A 20230-nucleotide genomic window follows, 5' to 3' on the forward strand; every position below is an offset into this window, starting at 1 on the left:
CCCAACCTCTCCAGATTCTCACCTCCTACTACCCTAGGGTTCCATCTTCCAACTAAGAAATGCCCCAATCTACTCAAATTTCTATTGATTTCCTCTCCTTCTACCTCCACTCTAACCAAGGCCTATCCCTGTTCCCCCGTCTCTTTCCCATTTCAACTTGCAATCTTCCGAGTGTCGTCTCTTCCTTTTTGTTCTCCTTTTTGTCAAAGCTAGCGATCAGATCCTGTACGACCTCCGCCATAACTGACCATCCCCCCCTTTCCTCTCTACCTTTCGGGATACAAATGTTGTATCTCTTCTCCTCTACATCGACAACCCCTAATTGGATAAAATAACCCACCTTGTTGGTTTCGCGCACCATGGAATAACTTTTCCCCTTCTTCTTCCAACCTTTCTCCCATTTGTCTTCTTTCCCATTCTTAACACATTGATCTAACCCCTCCAAAAAGAACCTAACACTTGCTGGCCCCAGTCGGACCCATGACGAAACCCCTCTCTTGCTTTCCACAATGAAAAACAGGGTTTTACCTATTCTCTCTTCCACCTTGACTTCAAAAACCTTCGACTCTAGCCGAAAGCAATTTCCTTGTCGTTTCCTCCGCCTTCTCGCTCGGTTTTCTCCCTCGTCGCCATCATCCTCGCCCTCGCTCTTGCTTTCTCGCTCTCTCACCATCCAACAAAAGAGCAATTGAGAAAAATCCCTTGGCAAAGGTTTTCTTATATGTAGACCATTGATATTGTTCTCTTACATGAATAGTTGTGAAGATATTGCAAATATGTGTTTTTTTTTTTTCTAACCGAGGAACCTTCTATGGTCAAGCTCGTAGGACTTTTCATAGGGATCCAAACCTCGGAGTACTAATCACCCTGTAACAACGGACACTTGATAAATTTAAAGATTTTTCATGGAGATCCAAACCTCAGAGTACTGATCACCTTGTAACAACGAGCACTTGGAAAATTCAAGATATCATCAGTGACATGATTTGAACCTAAAACCATGTGCCACTTAGGGAGATTATACTTTTCGGTCTTTGCCTTGACCAATTATGTTTACCTTGATGGGTCAACTATTGCAAATATGTGGGATCACTAAAATAGATAACTTAAACAAAAATCAACAAATGAACATGAATTTGGATTGCAAATTCATCGATTTGGTCTCATACTCATTTTCTAGGAATAAAACCTCAAGCTGAGTCCTGCCTACCACTCCTTTCTATTGCATCACTGTTACTTACACTACACTCTTTTGAATGTGCACCCAACCCACAATCAACAAAATTTAATAAATTAATATATTTAAATAAAAGATGAAAATTTATATATTTATATATAGATATTAAATTTTCTATAATTATTTTTAATTTAAATTATATATCGTCATATTGATTGCGTTCAACCATTAGTCAAAGAAAGGCCCATTTTCAAAGTATGGTATTTTCGTAGGATTTTATTGTCGTTAAGTTCGACGATTTTTGCGTCCTGGGCTGACGGCCCATATTGACAGGAGATATTGTAAGTTTATAACCCTAAAGCAAAGAGGAACGAAGACGAAGCAGAAGATGGGAGTGGAGAAGGTGTTGTTGAGTGCAGGAACCGGTCCTAAGCCGGTACGCGGTCAGAACGTCACCGTCCACTGCACTGGATTCGGTTTTTCCCTTCTCTTGTCTCTCGTCTACTGTTGTTTGCTTGCTGAGAAAGTATTGATCGTGTTTAGTGTTGCTTGCTTTCTGATGAAGTAAAATGTTTTTTTCTCTATCTTTTTTAATGATTCAGAATCCATGAAATCACAATGTTCGTTCAATTGAGCATAAGAGGAAGACGAAGCTATTCCCCGATCGGCGAATCTGCTTCTGTTTCCTCATCAGACAAAAGTGTTTTGTTTAAAGTAAATACATAAAATTAATATTTTGAATTGCTGAAGAATGATCTAATTTGTTAAATAATACTATGGTTTCTAATGCATTTGGGAATTCAAAAGACGAGAGGTCAGAAAGAAAATGAGAAAGAGCATGAAATAGGAGAAGAAGACATACTTTTCTCATAGAAGGGTTTGATTAACTTCTTGTTTTAAGTGCATTTGCCTTTTGATTAACTTCTTGCATCTTATGGGCGACCTTAAGGCATTAATGAATATCTTTTTATGAACCTTTTGTTCGGTTGGTTAGGAATCCCCTTAGGGAAGGGGAGACTACCCTTCTAATGGGAAGCAATATTCAGCAAGAATAGTTTAGTAATTTTAGTATTTAATAGTTTTAGTTCAAGTCTGATTTTTATTTGTTAGAATTGATTTTAGTTGTTTATTTTTGTCTGATTTTTATTGTTTATCTTTTATTAATATTTCTATTTATTTTGCTTTATAATATGATAAATAAAAAGAGTTATATTCCTACTGGAAATAAAATCTTAGTCTTATTAGGAGAAGGAGTTCCACAAGTCTATATACACCTATGTTGTCTTTTAATTTTAGTGAAAAGAATTTATCGAGAATTTAGTAACCATATAGCTTCTTAAAGGTGTGATTTTGCCTTTCTTTGGTGTGATTACTTAGGAAACTTGGTGTGATTGTTAAGGATGTATATTCTTTTCTTTTCTTTTCTTTTCTTTACACCTAGGTGCACTTGGTATGTGGGAATAAAAATGGTAATGGTGGTGAATCATAATACCATGTACAATAGAGAAATCAAAATCCTAGATAGAAGGATATTTATTTTCAATAACAATGAATTTTTGACTCCTATTCCCATTATACAAAAACAATCCAAACACATTATTGAATGAGCATAGAATTGATTTTCCATTCCGTTTCTTTACTCTTATCCTTTAAAACGTGGCCTAAGTGTGATTGCTTAGAAATCCCTAGGGGTGCATTTGGTATAAAATTCATTATTATGGAAATCAAAACACACTCATTTAAGGATTTTGATTTTTTTCTTCTACATTGTATGCTAATTCACCTCCATTCTAGTTTTTACTCCATTTCCTATTCTTAGGTACTAAACATACTCTAGGTGTAATTGCCTAGGAATCTTGGTGTGATTGCCTAAGATTCTTTTTTCTTTTGTCATCTTTGATCTTTTATCTCACTATACAGCAAAATAAGATCTTCTATAGTGCTAGAAATATAAAGATCCTGCATAACCTTGGTAGAGTTTTTTTGGGCTGTCCTTAAGATGAAGGCTTCATCTTCTCTTTTATTTGTTATTTTGTTTTTGGAGTAATCCACGTATACTTTCCTTGTACCTGGTTGCACCTCATTTCAGCTCTTTTGAAGTTAATTTTGACTTATCTATCAAAAATGATGAAAAAAGAAGGAGAATTCAGATAGATTACCCAATAAATTGAAGGCTTGAGGATAAGTCATCACAAATTTTAGATCTTGATGCATAGCATTCTGGCCATGCATTTTTAGACAAGTAAGTGTTCTTTGTAACTCTATAAAGAAATTCCTTTGAAGCTTCTCAATTTTTCTAGAAGTTGATCTAGGAATCAAACAAAGGGAGAGAAACTAATGAGAGAGCTAAGAGCTATTATGTAATCAAGACTCAATGCATAGCTCCTTCTTGTAAGGAAAAAAAAAAGTTTGTGTGGAGAAAAATTGTATTTATCATTCATATTTTTAAAGTATACAACCCTAGAATTACATGCAACAACAAAAAAGAAAGAATAAGAAAAGAATTGGAAACTACCCTATTAAATATTTATACAAATAAAGGATTATATACATAATTATAACTATAATATATAACTATGGAAGATTTACAGCTGTAATAATCTTCATATACAGTTGTGTATATAATTGTAATAATCTTCATGTATAGTTGTGTACATAGTTGTAATAATCTTCAATACTCCTTTTCAAGTTGGTGAAGAGATATTATCCATTCCCAACTTGATAATGATTTCTTGAAATTGGGAATTGATTGATCCTTTTGTTAAGACAACGACTAATTGACTTCTAATGGACACATATGGTGTGCAAATTAAGTCACTATCCAACTTTTTCTTAATAGAATGTTTGTTTACTTCCACATGTTTGGTTATGTGATGTCGCATTGGGTTATAATCTTGAGCCAAAGCAACTCATAGATTCCTTGGGCCATTGCACGAAACTCTGCTACTACACTAGATCTTTCAACAACATTTTGTCTCTTACTCCTCTAGGTTACCAAGTTCTCTCCAAGAGAAGTGCAATATCTTGTAGTAGACTTCTAATTAATAATTGATCTTACATAATCTGCATCAATATGAGCCTCCAATGATAGCTCAGTGCTTTTCTTAAACAAAATTCATTTTCTTGGAGTTGCTTTTAGGTAGTATAGGATTCTGTATACAACCTGTAGATGAACTTCCTTTAGGTTATGCATAAATTAACTCACTAGGCTAATTGCATAGGTTATGCTTGGTCACATATGTGAGAGATGGATCAACCTACCAACCGATCTCTGGTACATATACTTGTCTATGGCTGCATCCTCACTTGCTTCTCCAAGCTTGTGATTCAAATCAATAGGTTTGTTAGCTGGTTTACATCTTGTTTTTCCTATCTCTTGTAATAAGTCAAGAACATACTTCTGTGGGGAGACGAAAATTCTCTTTTTTGAGTGAACCACTTCAATTCCTAAGAAATACTTTAGTCTTCCAAGCTCCTGTATTTCAAACTCTTTTCCTAAGCACAATTTCATTGCTTCTCTTTCTTCAAGATCATTTCCAATCACTATTATATCATCCACATAACCTAGTTGGGCAGTTACTGCCATTGAGGTTGAGTGTTTAACAAAGAAGGTGTGATCATTGTGACTTTGTTTATAGCCAACATTTATCATGACTTTGGCAAGTCTTCCAAACCAATCTCACGGAGATTGTTTTAGTCCATACAAAACTTTCTTCAATTTAAATACTTTTTTTTCCTTCCAAGTGCATATTAAAATCAGGTGGAAGATCCATATAAATTTCTTCTTTGAACATTTTTCACATCAAACTATTGTAATTCCTATTAAAATTGGGCAGCTAAAGAGAGTAAAACTCTCATAGTGTTCATCTTGGCTACTGATGCGAAAGTTTCTTGGTAATCTACTCCATGTGTTTGAATATAGCCTTTGGCAATGAGCCTGGTTTTGTATATTTCCAGAGAACCGTCCACCTTGTACTTTACTATGAATTCCCACTTTTACCCCATTGGACTCTTCTCACTTGGTAACTCAACAACATCCCAAGTCCCATTCTTTTCAAGTGCTTCCATCTGAGCTCTCATGACTTGTTTCCACTCCTTGCCATTTGGTGCCTCAGATGAGGTCTTAGGTATGGACATGGTGTTTAGGCTGGTGAGAAATTTTTTAAGATGATGATTATCTTTCATAGGACAAAATGGGAAAGTGGATATAGAAGGTGTTGAGTACATGTTCTTGTGCCTTTTCTAATTGCAATGGGCAGATTTAGATCACTAATATCAATAAAATCAGGAGAAAATGCATCATTTATTTCATAGGAAGTGGTCGATTCTGACTCTTGGACTTGCACAAGTTCAGTGATGGTTGCTTTCTTCCTTGAGTAAACCAAAGTTGGCCTTGTAGAACTAGAAACTTGTTTCCTCGAAAGTGGACTTGTAGATTTAGGAATTTGTGAGTGCCTAGACACAAATGATTGTGATTGTGAGGCTTTAGACACAAATGGGGGCAAGTCAAGTAAGAACAAATCTCCTATATTTGTATTTTCCATGAATGATGTCTCTCCTTGGAGATAAGGATGATTGAAGTAGCTTTCATGTCCAACAAAGGATACATTGTAAGAGACATAAAATTGTCAAATGGGTAGATGATAAGCATTTGTAACCTTTTGAGTAGATGAATGCCCCACAAAAATGCACTTAATTACTCTTAGATCTAATTTCCCTCTGTTATGAGTGTGGATATGGATAAAAGAAATGCTACAAAAAACCTTTTTTTTTTTTTTTGATAAGAAACATAAACGTCCAATGCTACAAAAACTACAAAAAACCTTTTGAACAAGATTGGTAGACATTGTAAAGTTTGGGAAGTATTTTGAAAAAATTTCCATTGGTCTTTTGAACCTCCAAAAATCTAGATGACCACTGATTTATAAGATGAGCAGCAATGAGTATTGCTTTCCCTTAATATGATTTAGAAACATTTTTCTGAAACAAAAAAGCTCTTTTAATAGCAAGAAGATGACCATTTTTTCTTTCAGCAACCCCATTTTATTGGGGAGTAATGCAAGATGATTCATGGATAATACGTTCTTGTTGAAAATAAGGAAATAGGACTTGATTGAAGTAATCCTTTGTCTTATCAGGCCTAAACTTCTTAATTCCCACTTCAAATTGAGTTTTGACTATTTTGTGAAAATTGGGAAATACAACACTCAAATCCGATTTTTGTTTAAAAAGAAATAACCAAGTTACTCGAACACAGTCATCAATAAATGAGGCAAAAAACTTGAAATATTAGGAATTGTTGTAGGAACTCAAATATCATTGTGGACTAATGCAAAGGGATTGAAACTCTTTTGTTACTTATTGGAAAAGAAGCATGACGGTGCTTTGCAAGTTCACAAATATCACAATGTAATTTTTCTACATCAATTCCTTATAATAAAGGAAACATAATTTTAAGAATGCCAAATGATGGATGTTTAAGACAATGATGATGAAGCCAAATCTTATCTTTTGTTGTGGATGGGATTTTAGAAAGGAATGGTAAGTGTACCTGGTTCTCAGTCTTATTTTGACCAAACAGTAGCTCAAGATAGCACAGCCCATTCTTTTCCCTAGCATGTCTAATCATCTTTCCCGTACCCATTCCTGAAATAGACAATGACAGGGATAAAAAATCGTATGACAATTCAATTCTTTGGTAAGTTAATGAATGGAAATAAGATTGGTGGAAAGCTTAGGTACATGTATCACATTCTTCAAAACTATGGATTTATTCAGGTGAACTTCCCCTTGACTAGCCATGATGGCTAGAGAGCCATCAGCGGTGGCTATTTTCCATTTCTAGGACATGGGCTATAGGTACTCAATTTTTGTGAGGAATGAGTCGTACGATCTATAGCTCCTGATTCGATGACCCAAGAGCTTAGGAAAGACATATCCGAGACAGTAAAAGTAAGAGAAGAGACTCATCTGACTGAGTGAGAGAGCAAGCACCACTAGGACTCTTAAGGGTTCCTAGGAGATTCTTTAATTTTTCGATTTCTTCCTTGTTAAGCTCAAAATGTTCATTGCCAATAGAATTCACCCTCTTGTAAAGGGTTTTCATTGATTTGAGAGTTGGTGAAGGGTGCCTGAGTTCTCTGTTGTCCACCTTTGAAACCTTAATGTCCACTCTTGAAATCTCAATCTTTACTCAAAGTTTAAGGCTTTCCATAGAGTTTCCAGCATCGGTCCCTTGTGTGTCTTGGCCTCTTGTAGTAGTTACACCAAATAGTGTCCTTGTTCATTGTTCTGGACAAGTCTGCCGTTGATAGAGATTCACGTTGTTGGACTTGTCAACAATCTCAAATATGGTGGGTAGAATTTGGAAATAATTTTAGAGAAAAATATAGCAGAGTGCCTTTGAATGACAATGAAGGCTGTTAAACTGGGTTTCAAAAAACAGAGGAAAAAGGGTACTACAACTTAGTAATAAAGGTTAAAAAGAAAAAGTCCCAAGGAGCCTAATTTAGCTCTAATGCCACGTGGAGAAGAATTATACCTCTCATTCATATTTTAAAAGTATACAACCCCAGAATTATATACAATAGCAAAAAAGAAAGAATAAGGAAAGAGTTGGAAACTACCATATTAAAGATCCCTACAAATCAGGGATTATATACACAAATTTACACAGCTGGATATTCACACAGTTGTACACACACACACAACTATATATTACAGCTGTAATATACAACTTTGGAAGATTTACAGCTATGCATACAACTGTAATAATCTTCATTTGTAGCTGTGTATACAATTCGAATAATCTTTAACAAGCTGTAATAATCTTCAACAGTTTGTGCCTGTGCATTGGGCACGTATTAAAAGCAACTATGAGTTTCTCACATCATGACATATATTAAAAGGACAAACATGGTGAGGACATTGTAAGAAAAATAACACACTGGCTGCAAGGAATTTTTAATTTCGAGGACAAAGATGGCGAAAACATTGCAAGAAAAATAATTTACTGGCTCTAGGGAAGTTCTAATTTTCAAATTATATTGCATTCAAATTAGTTTTTAGAAAATAAAAACACTGCAATTTGAGGTGGAAAGTAGTGTTCCAATTTTATTATGGTAGGATTGAAGTCAAATAAGTTGTGTATGAGGTGCTTTATGACTCTTTGTGTTCTTATAGTTGTTTGTATTCCTAGTGTTGAATTTAGGTCAATTTGGAATGTTTTATTTATTTAACTTATATCCTTCTTGATATACCAGCTATAGGGAAGATCTAATTTCAAATTATATTGCATTTATAATTAGTTTTTAGTAACTGCTTTAAGTTGATTACTTCAGGATTTAAGTTAAATAAGCAGTTGCATATGAGGTGCTTTACGTCTCATGTTTTCTTATTGTGATTTGTATTCCTACTGTGAAGTCTAGGTCAATTTGGAAAGGGGTGTTTTTTTTTGTGTGTGCGCGCTTGCACGTGCACTCGCGCTTCTGTGTGCATGTGTTCTCCTGGAGCCTTTTGCAGTCTACTTAAGAAACTAGGGCTGATCTTTGTTTATTTAGAATGTATTTGGTCTAGGTCTTAAACTGAGGGCATTGAATGCTGTTCTCCTTGGGAGGTGTTCTGGTCATTTAAAAATGTGTTTTCAAGGATTAATACTCTCTCTTGGTCACTTTCTTTGGAGTCTTATTATTGCTAAGCCTTCTTTGTTCCTTTTATGTTTAAAGTATACTTGGTCTATGCTATACTGATTATGTTTAAATTATAATCGTTGTCAAGTTACTGTAGTGTGACTTACCTTGATACTTCGGTTTATGTTCTATAAATAGTTACTTTCCATGTTTCTGCAGCCTGAAACTGGTTGAGTGACAAGTGTGAACTTTTCATGCTATTATAGCAGTGACTAAATGAGGGTTTTTATGTCTTTTGGAGTTAATTTACCAAGTCTAAATAAAAGTTTTGATTCATGGACTAGGGTTAATGATAAATCAATGAAAATATTTTTGAGGTTGGTTAAGGATTGATCAATGACCATTTTACTGCTTTGAAGCTCTTGGAAGGTGTTATTGCCTTATTTCTAAATGCGTGTAGGGAGCCGGAAGTGTGATTGACTATGTTTGTGCACATCCTTCTGTCTTGTTCTGCTCCTCTTATTGTCTTACCCCCCCCTCTCTCTCTCTCTGAAAATTAACCGCTTACTATTTGCGATTCAAACCATTTGCCAAACCCCTTTAAGATTCATATTGAACCTTGGTTCATTTGAAAATTATATGGGCATCCCTAGGAGCTAAATAGCAAAACTTAAGTTACTTGACACTATATTGGTGTATGATTATTTTTTTCTCCTGTGTAAGTTGGGTTTAATATACATTATTTTTTTCTACCTAGAAAACCAATCCCATGACCAGCCCACAATTCATGGGTCAATGCATGATTTTGAACCTAAACCAAGACCAAGATTATCCCACAGTCCAATATCCAACTATATATTATTGATTTTTGGTTGGGTGGTCCTTTTGTTGCATTTCAGTTTTATTATTTTGTGCTGCCCTCATTTTTATTATTATTATTATTGTTGCAGGAAAAAATGGTGATCTTTCTCAGAAGTTTTGGAGGTGAGGATTGCCTTTTTATGCACTTCATATCCTTGAAATTTGTAAAAGTGGACAGTAAAGGCTCTCTCCATTGGCATTTCTTTTCTGATAGTTGTCTTTCTTGGTTTGCTGTTTTGTTTATATTAGCACAAAGGATCCTGGGCAGAAGCCTTTCACATTTAAAATTGGCCAAGGTTCTGTTATAAAAGGTTAGTCTTTATTTTGGTTGGTTTCTGCTAAGTTGGCGTCCATAATTATATTACAAAAGAGACTATGTACATGGGGATGCCTTTTCTGTTGGATATCATCCCTTTATCATGAATGTCATCTGGTTTCTGGCATGAGACAAGAACTCGATATTCCAAATTGGTTGATGGTAGTGTTTGTTATATTTTACTAAATATCATTATGACTTTAAATTCCTCATGTTTTAAAGGGTTATTTGCAAAAATGTGCCCCTCATTAATTTTGCTAAGATATGACATCCTTTGGACAAGTTTTATCCCCCTTTCTTTTATTTCACTCTAAAAGCATCATTTTCCCCTTCATCTCAGTCTTTCTATCCACTTTACTCTCCCTTTAAACTCATTTATTTCTCTAGCTCTCCTACGAAGTCCTACCATAACTTCATCTCCAGTTGAGTCTCTCTCTCAATGCAATGATTTCATCTTCATCTCATTCACACCTGATGAAGTCCCCATGTTTCCTTTCTAGCTTACTCTCTTTGTTACACTATTAAGGCCCTTGTGTCTTTAGCTCACTCTCTTTCTATTTCAGTTGATGAAAATCTTAGAAGATTTGCTCTTATGTCATGATGTCCTACCTCGCTCTCTTATTTGATGATGTTCTCTCTTCTCATTGGGTTGAAGTTGCATTTATAAAGAACTTAATTGCGATTAAGTTTTCAATTAGAATGTTCATCTAAACTTAAATATGGATAAGTTTAATATACAAAGAACTTAAAACTCTTCTTAGGTTCTCATTCTAAATGTTTCATTTCAATCTGCTATTCAATTGATAAAACAATATGTTGAAATTGAGACCTCTTAAATGAATTGAACTTGTTGATTCATGAAAATATTACATTTATAAAAAATAAATGATCAATTATGTGTATGCATCTATGGAAACACAAAATGGCCAATGCTTGTAGAAAAATGGTTAAAATAGGGGTGAATGGTGGAAATATGAGGATGGTTTATAAAGGAGGAGGTGGTAAAAAGTTTTCAGTCTTCTTTTTGCATCGGGGGATTAGAGACTGAGTATTGATGGAATGATTTTTGAAGCTTTGGGTAGAGAAGATTCAGGGTGTTTTGGAGACACTATTTTCTAAGGAGGTCTTTTTAGCCTTCTCCAGTTTGTGTGGGGATAAAGAAGCCCCAAGACCAAATGGCTCCTTTGGCCTTTGGGAAATTCAGTTGGGACTTTATGAGAAGTGAAGTAATGGGCTTTTTTAGGGAGTTTTATGAGCTAGGCTCTTTTAAGAGAAGTTTAAATGCTACTTGTATAGTCTTAGTCCCAAAAAAGGGAAGTACAAACAATGGGGGACTATAAAACATCCTAACTAATAGACTTAAAAAAGCGGTGGGAAAAAGTGGTCTCATTTTTCCAGCATTTATTTGTGGAGGATAGACAAATTTTGTATATGGTCCTCATAGCAAATGAAATTGTTGACTCTAGGATAAAAAGTGCCAGTATGGGATTCATATGTAAGTATGATATCTAGAATGCATTTGATCATGCCAATTGAGACTTCTTATTAGCCATTTTGGAAAAAAAAAAAAAAGGGGGGGGGGGGGGGGGCGGGGAGAAGATTTGGCCCTAAGTGGATAAGATGGATTTAATGATGTATCTCTGTGGTTCGTTCCTCTGTACTAGTCAATGGAACGCCAATAGGCTTCTTCTAGAGTTATGGAAGCTTGAGATAGAATGATCCTTAGTCCCCACATCTCTTCATTTAAGCCATGGAGGCACTCTTCATTATCCTTCATGGGAAGGGCAGAGGAAGAAGGCTTCATCGCAGGGCTCTTAGTTAGTGGAAGAGGATGAGAGAGAATAGTGGTGTCCCATTTGTTATTTGCTAATGATACTGTAATTCTCTATGAAGCCATAAAGGTTGAAATCTTGAGTTGGGTATTCATGTGGTTTGAGCCAATCTCATGTCTAAAGATCAATTTGGAGAAAAGTGAGTTGGTTCTTGTTGGGGGGTTGTCAATGTGGAAAGTCTAGTTAGAGTTTTAGGTTGAATGTGGGAGTTCTCCCCACTAGTTATATTGTAACAACCCTAGTTTTTAAGAACAATATTTTTGAAACTTCCCTTTTAATCACCTCCTTGCTAAGTAGGCATGAGCATCACCTCCTTGCTTGTCCTTTACCAAGCAACCAAGTGCATCACCTTCTTGCTTGTTCTTTTCCAAATAACCAAGTGCATCACCTTGTTGCTTCTCATTTACTAGACAAGCAAGGGCATCACCTTCTTGCTTGTCCTTTACTAAGCAATCAAGCACATCACCTTCTTGCTTGCCATTGCCAAGCATAAGGCATCAAAATGCAAGCAACCTAAGCATGATGGGTCGGAATGCATGCAACCAAAAGGATACTAAGCCCCAATAACCATGTGACACCTAACTAGGCATGGTGACTTGTGGACTTGCTTCACCTACTTAAGAAGTTGCAAGGCTTAATGCTAACATGTCATCTCCATGCAAATCCTTTCCTCATTTACTAGACAAGCAAGGGCATCACCTTCTTGCTTGTCCTTTACTAAGCAATCAAGCACATCACCTTCTTGCTTGCCATTGCCAAGCATAAGGCATCAAAATGCAAGCAACCTAAGCATGATGGGTCGGAATGCATGCAACCAAAAGGATACTAAGCCCCAATAACCATGTGACACCTAACTAGGCATGGTGACTTGTGGACTTGCTTCACCTACTTAAGAAGTTGCAAGGCTTAATGCTAACATGTCATCTCCATGCAAATCCTTTCCTCGGTGATCCATGCAACCAGTCATGTGCATGCTTCACCTGGTTAAGTAGCTGCATGGCTCTAAGACGTCACCATATGTCATCTCCATACAAATCATTACTTCTTAAGCAATACCCTTAGGTAATCCATGCAAACAAGTCACTAGTAAGTTTATTTGCTTTAGGTTCCCATCCACCCTTATAAATAGAGGTCTTCACTTACCAAGAAAGGAAAGAAAAGAAGTGCAAAAAAGCTTTTATAGTGTTGTTATTTTGAAAGTTGGGTTTTTTGAGTTGTCATAATGAAAGTATTGCGACAATTCCACTTTGGAATTCTTATTGTAAGTGATCTTATGATGCATGATTTTACTTGGTTTTAGAATTATATATTTTATGTTTATAATATTGTGTATATTATTTTTCAAATATAATGAGATATGATTCAAAAATGTGTTGGTCAAATGCTATGTTTATAATGGTTATGTGCAAGGGTGCAACTTGAGCGAGTTGGCCCGATCCAACCCAATGTTTGGACGGGCTTGGGCAAATATTTTCAATACTTGGCTTGAGTTTGGGTTAAGTTTTTTCAACCCAAACGTAATTTGAGTTGGGTTTGGACAACCCGAGTCTAACGTGAACCTGATTTAATATTTTTATAATATTTATAATGTTTTATTTTGTATAATAATATTCATTTTCTTTTTAAATTTTAAATAAAAATATCAAATTATAATTATATCATATACTTTTTCATTTTTTAGATAGATATCTATGTTTATTTTTAATTTTTTATTGTTATTTGAATTTTGTCTTATTTATTATTTAAATTTTGGTATAAATATATAGAATGAAGCAAAAGTTCCTTTATGGATTTTAATCATGCAACTCAATCAACCTAATTGTAACTCAACCAACCCGAATTTAACTTGACCAACCCGAATTCAACCTAAGTTTAGAAAAATGAGGTTAGATTGGGTTTGGGTTGAGTATCTCAAGTTAGAGGTTAGGTTGGGTTGAACTTGGATTGATTGTTTCTTAATTGGGGTTGAGCTCGGGTTACCAATGAACCTAACCAACCCGCCCAAGTTGAAACAAGGATGCTCGAAGGTTGGGTGTTGGTGTTTGAAGGAAGGACTGAAGAGATTAATTTTAATGTTTTAGACGTGATTGGTGGTAGGAATGAGAGGAGAAGAAACAAATATGGAAACAAACCAAAAAAAGGAACAACTGCTGATGGAAAAGCAAACTGGTGTTCCCACAAAGAAGGCTGATCTCAGAAAAAAATTTTAGTGGCAATGAAGGCCAAAAGTTTTCCTACAGTTCTGATACCATAACGATGAAGAAGAATAGTTCATATTCCTCTACACTGAAAAGGGAATAATTATTGTTACCTAACTATACAATTCCTAAAATTCAGGGATAAGATTGGATAATAAAGGAAAAAAGATCACAATATCAGAAACTAAAGTAAATTGAATACAAAATGTACAGCTCATTCCTAACTTTGTATTATGTTGACTTTCCAACACCATATTCTATCTATTTGCAGGATGGGATGAAGGTGTGATGGGAATGCAAGTGGGAGAAGTTGCTCGTCTGCAGGTATTATTTCATCCCTTGATTTGATTTCTTGCTTTAAAGTCAGTCATTAGAGTTTAAATTGATATATTATTGAGAACATTGTATGAAGTGATAATGCACATATAAGGTAAAGACTACTTTGAAAAAAATCTCATTGTGGAAAACAATTTATAAAGTAATGCATGTAAAGATCAATGAGGAGCTAATTTGGGAAAATCTCAAGGAGTACTAGTCTTGTTATTTTCCTTCTTTTTGGTCTCTTGTGTGTGTTTTTTTTGATAAGTAAACCAGAAATTCATTAAAGAAGAGGCAAAAAGCCACACAACATACAGGTGGTATACAAGGCGGCTAAGGCCTCTAAAACAAAAAACCAAGAGAGACTCACCACCCCTTAAGTGGATGCTAACCACTCCAAAAAGCCTATAAGGGAGAGAGACTCCTCACCCATATCTTTTTGGTCTCTTGTTTTTTAACTTATGTTTTAAGTTGTTAGGGACAATTGGATAATTTTTTTTGGGTGTGCTACTTTTAAGCAGTGTGGCAGATTTTCCAAATAATTAATGTGCTCAAGTAAATAGTGTTTGCACTTTAAGCTTTGTTATCAAGTATTTTGCAAGGAATGAACAATGTAACAAACTATAACATGGTTTTGGGAATATTGTAAATAATTCTACAGCATGTATATATGCCTTCCTTGGCACCCCTTTTTCCCTTCACACCAACATTGGACATTTTTTGCAGATACTTGAACCCATGATTTTATGACCCATTATTTTTGCTTTTTCTTTTTCAAATCTCTCTTTCAATCTACCAATAGCTTCTTAATCTTATATAATTTTTTCGTCCTTTAGGAGACTGAATTTTGAATTCTGAATTCTTCTAGACATTTTCATATCCTGAGTAGCTACCATCATGTTCATGATCCAATATTGATATGGTTGACAAAGTAGTAGTTTCTATAAATTGTGATAGCTATTGGTCCACTGTCAATTAGTGTGCTTTATTGAATGCCATGCATTGGAAGTCATTGATTATACATCTCAAAATGCTGTTTATGAACTTGCAGTGCTCTCCAGACTACGCCTATGGCCCTAATGGATTTCCAGCATGGGGAATACAACCTAACTCGGCTTTAGTTTTTGAGATTGAAGTCCTAAGCTTGCAGTGATTGCCAATATTGGATCTGGTTTGGATGAGAAGCCTATGTGTGATATAGCTAATGAAATAAGACCCAAATATAAATGCTATGTTTCAACTGGAGGGCATGTTGCAGTGTTTCATTACCTTAGCTGCTTGTTTTAACTATGGTGTTTCTGTATTTTGTTTAAACAATGAGTTGCTGTTATATTATAATTGTTGGTTAGTCTTGGTATAGGTTCCTATGCCTGGGGCATTAGACGCCAAGAGGAGCAAGACGGGACACATTTGAGCTTATGGATGCAGGAAGTTAGCTGTATATAATGGCTAAGAGCTTAACTCAGCCGTTGGTTAAATAAGGCGCCTCCTAGGCATCCACAATAAGCACCTATGGGTTTCCCTAGAACAGTGGGCTTAATAGAGGGCTTTACGAAGCCTTTCCACCCAAATCTATTTTTATACAATTCTGTGTTTGGTCATTTAAAATTCGAGGAAAGTGCAAGAAAAAATAAAGTAGTAAGAAAAAATGAAGGAAAAAAAAAAAAAAAACATAAATTTAAAGCTAATAAATTATTTTTAATTTTTTGAACTCATTTTATTATTATTTTTTGTATAAAGATTAAATAATTTAAAAATATATACATTTTTAATTAATCTTTTATGTCTATATGATATTTTTAATTTAATAGAAAAGGCCAAAACATGTGTATTTTTTTGTCATAAAACTATATTCTACTAATTATGAAGAAATAAATATGCAAATCCACATAATCGTTAATACTCACTAACACTTACATTAGAAGTATGTATACCTACATCCACAACATAATAACTTTGTATTCTTTAGTGGACTTTTCAACAAATCGAGGAGATATGACCATCTGCCATGAAATCATAAACAATTTTGAAATATTTTGTTAGTTTTGCATTAAATGGGTGAAAATATTTTTCAGTGGTTAATTAGTTGTTATATTCGTTATTTTGTCTAATAAAATTTAATTTTTTATTCTTTTTTTTAAAATAGAAAATTCTTTTTAGTTAATAATTGGTCAGTATCACTTTCTCTAAACTATAGCCATAGAATAAAACTAATAAAAATTTGATTGCAGCCATTTATCTTTGTTTGACTTTGTAAATACATCTATTTTGTATGTTACTTTTTTATTTTTATTTTATGTGACATTGTATTCAATGGTTGGTTAATCAAGAGTCAATTTTACCCAAATTTCTAGTAAAGAACAAGTTGATTAGGGCTAAAAGGGGTGTAATGATGATTAGTTGTACCTTCCTAATAAGTATCATAACTCTTGAGCTAGATTTAAGTTTTCATAATGATTTAGGGCTTTGAGTTTCTTTGTTTACTTTTTCATTTAAAAATAAAATAAAATAAATGATGATTGCAAATTTTTTTCAAGAATAAAAAATTGAAGGAAAATTTTAATCATAAGGGACTTCATCGAGTCAAAATGCAAATGAAAAGTGTGAGTCTACACTTACTATGGTTTCAAAGCTTTGAAATGCTCTAAAAAGCCTACAAGCCTACAATCCTACCTTTTCTTTCTCTTCCTTTACTGTCCTCACATTCTCAGCTACCATGAGTGGCTTTTGTTTAACCTAAAGCTCTCTTAATGCAGTAACTAACATTCCATCCTCAAACAACCTTGTTGTTATTAAAGTCTCCACCTAAATACCTTTGAAACTTACCCCTATAAACTACACTTCATGGTTGGCTCAATTTGGTTATCCACTATTTGATTATGATCTCATATTTGTGGACAAAACCAATATTTGTCTCGCAAAAATAGTCAAAGAAGGAGATAAAGAAGTTTCTAACCCAAGTTGGTTGCAATGAATGCAATGGGATAAACTTCTTCTCAATGCTACACTTGCATCATTTTTGGAATAGATCATGCTGCTTGTGGCCAATTCTATGTCATCTCATGAAGCTTGGAATCGACTCAACAATCTTTATGCCAACAAAAGCTTTTCTTAGGTGATAGAACTAAAGGAACAACTCACCTTAATCTCTCATAACTTTAGCTCTATTTCAAATTACCTCTAATCCTCCATCCTTAATGACAATCTTGTTATCCATACCATGAATAATAAAGGGGCGAATTCAAGGAGATCTCAATGACAAATCATACAACGGACTCTATAATCTCCTTTGAGGAACTCTATGATAAACTCAGTGAATATGATACCTTTCTTAAAAGAGAAGAAAGTCATTCCGATAAATCCTCATTTATTATAAAAAAACACATGTTTTAACATGAACAAAGATCTGCAACAATAAGCAAAGAAAGATGATGAAAAACCAATCATAATTAGAACTAATATTGTTGAAATAATGTTAAGAACAACACTAATCAAAATGAAAAGGATTACAACATAATTTGTCAATTTTGTGATGAAGTATGGTCACTCAACTCACTAATGCTACTCGATAAAAAATATATTGTAATATGACACACCATCTACAAACCATGCTATCACCAGCTCCAATCCTTCCTCCAACTAGATCATGGACTTAAGAGCATCCCATAATGAACATAGGACTTGACTAATCTCTCTTTCACCGACCTTATGAAGGGCCTAATGACATTCTCATCAGTACATGAGTTAATATTTATCAAACTGACTCCTCCACTCTCTCCTTTCTCTCCTCTCATACAACTATATTTTTTCTCTCAAATGTCATGTGTGTTCCTTCTATTAGATAGAATTTAATTTAATTTTCTTGTCATTCTAATAAAACTTCTATTGAATGTTTACCTACTTTTTATGATGAAGGATCTTATCATGGGGGCAATTCTTGCTCGAGGTCAAAGCAAGAATAATGTATATCAATGGCCAAGCTTGGGAGACACTTCATATAAACAAACACTCACAGGCATAAAGACTTCGCTGGCTAGTTGGCATGAGTATCTTAAACAATAATCATATAAAAATCCTAAAATTTCTAGTATCTAGGCATAACCTTCCTTTTGTGATTCTTGTTTATTTAATAAGAGCCATCGACTTCCCTTTGGTATCTCTACTTTTCCAAGTCAAGGCTTTTTAAACCTTCTTTATGGTGATATATGGGGACTATCTCTTATTGTTTCAATGAATGGATTTTCTTATTATGTCATTTTTTTGGTTATTCCATGAAATATACTTGGATGTTTCCTATGTCGAGAAAAAAGTCACGTGTTTTTTATTTTCTCAAAGTTCAAAATTATGGTGGAAAAATATTTCAAAACCTCAATCACCATGATTTATTTCGATGGTGGACGTGAATAGCATGGCTTTAAGTCTCTTATCAAGTCTCATGGAATTCAACATTTTTTTTTTCACACCACACACTCCATAACATGTTGCTTCCATTAAAAGTTGACATAGACATGTTGAAACCATATATCCTATATTACCTAAAGCTTTCCTTCCTTTTTTCTCTTTAGTCTTATGCATTCTAAGTTGTTGTTTACTTAATTAATTAGATGCCCACTCCTATTCTTAAGTACAGATAGCCCTTTGAATAACTCTTTCATACCACCCTTAAGAATTCAAAATGGAGTGTGTTTGGTTGCTTGTGCTATCCTTGGTTATATCCTTATATCTGTCACAAACTTGAACAAAGGTCAAAGCCATGTATTTTCCTAGGTTACTCAAATATCTATAATACTTATCAATGTTTTGAACCTTAAGAAAATAAAATGTATATCCCAAGACACGTTTAATTTGTAGAAACCAATTTTTCCTCTTTAAACCCCAACCTCTTATATGCAAAAACTGATTTTACTACCCTAAATATTTAGACAACATCCTTCATATCTCTTAAAAGCTCGACTTTAGGAGCTTTTCCCTCTACCCTTCCCCATTTTAGTGAACTTCTTTTTCTTAATATCAATCAAGTCAAACTTGATCTCTACCACATCATGTAATTCCTAATTCTCCTCTTCAACTACCTAATTCCATGTCTCATTCCATATCAAAATTTCAAGCTCCTATTTTCCTACTAAATAATTATTGATTTTCATCTTTTGATCCAAATTCACCTTCTAAAAATATTTCTTCAACTCCTAATCATTCCTTAAAAACAAGTTCCCCAAATTTCCAAAATAATTCTCCATCATTTTTCTCTTTTATTGATTCTCCCTCACAAGCTTCTACCTTGGGAAGCTCTCCTCGCACAATACTACTGATAGTTGATCTCAAATTGGAGGCCTACACCCATCATACATTGCTCTCTCCTACCATAGATGAAATGCCTCCAAGGTATGATCCTATCCGTCCAATCTCTATCTATCCCTCCTTCAACCAACCCATACCCACCAAATGACCACTTGCCATTTGTTCACAAAACCAAAATTTAAAACCTAAACACTTCTATACCTAGTTATTAAACACTCATTTCCCACACCTCTTAAGCATACATTTACCAATCAAGCCTTGAAAGATCCCAAGTAGAGATAAGCCATGATTGATGATATCAATGCCCTCATTAAAAATAGTATATGGGAGTCGGTTCCTCATAATCCTTGACAAAAAATTATGGGATGCAAGGGGGTTTACAAGATCAAACATAATCCAAATGAGAGCATTTCTTGATACAAAGAAAGATTGGTTGCTAAGTGCTTCAACCAAAGGCTCAAGCTGGACTACCCTTACACATCAAACCTAGTGGTTAAACCTACAACCATCCACCTAATTCTAACCATGGATCTCAATCATATTTAGCAATTCATCAATTAGACATTAGCAATGCCTTTTTGTATGGTCATCTCCATGAAAAG

At 34.5% G+C, this 20230-nt stretch overlaps 1 protein-coding gene across 1 annotated transcript; it reads left to right on the top strand.

The window, feature by feature from the left end:
- The first annotated feature begins 1544 nt into the window (after window positions 1-1544).
- Window positions 1545-15687, top strand: LOC117911713 (peptidyl-prolyl cis-trans isomerase FKBP12). The gene is made up of 5 exons (XM_034826110.1): window positions 1545-1653; window positions 9756-9789; window positions 9916-9977; window positions 14284-14336; window positions 15382-15687. Exons 1-5 carry the CDS (start codon window positions 1566-1568, stop codon window positions 15481-15483), a joined length of 339 nt encoding a protein of 112 aa, XP_034682001.1. The 5' UTR covers window positions 1545-1565; the 3' UTR covers window positions 15484-15687.
- The last annotated feature ends 4543 nt before the right edge of the window (window positions 15688-20230 follow it).

This window comes from Vitis riparia, chromosome 3, assembly GCF_004353265.1.
Source record: "Vitis riparia cultivar Riparia Gloire de Montpellier isolate 1030 chromosome 3, EGFV_Vit.rip_1.0, whole genome shotgun sequence".
Classification (NCBI taxonomy): domain Eukaryota; kingdom Viridiplantae; phylum Streptophyta; class Magnoliopsida; order Vitales; family Vitaceae; genus Vitis; species Vitis riparia.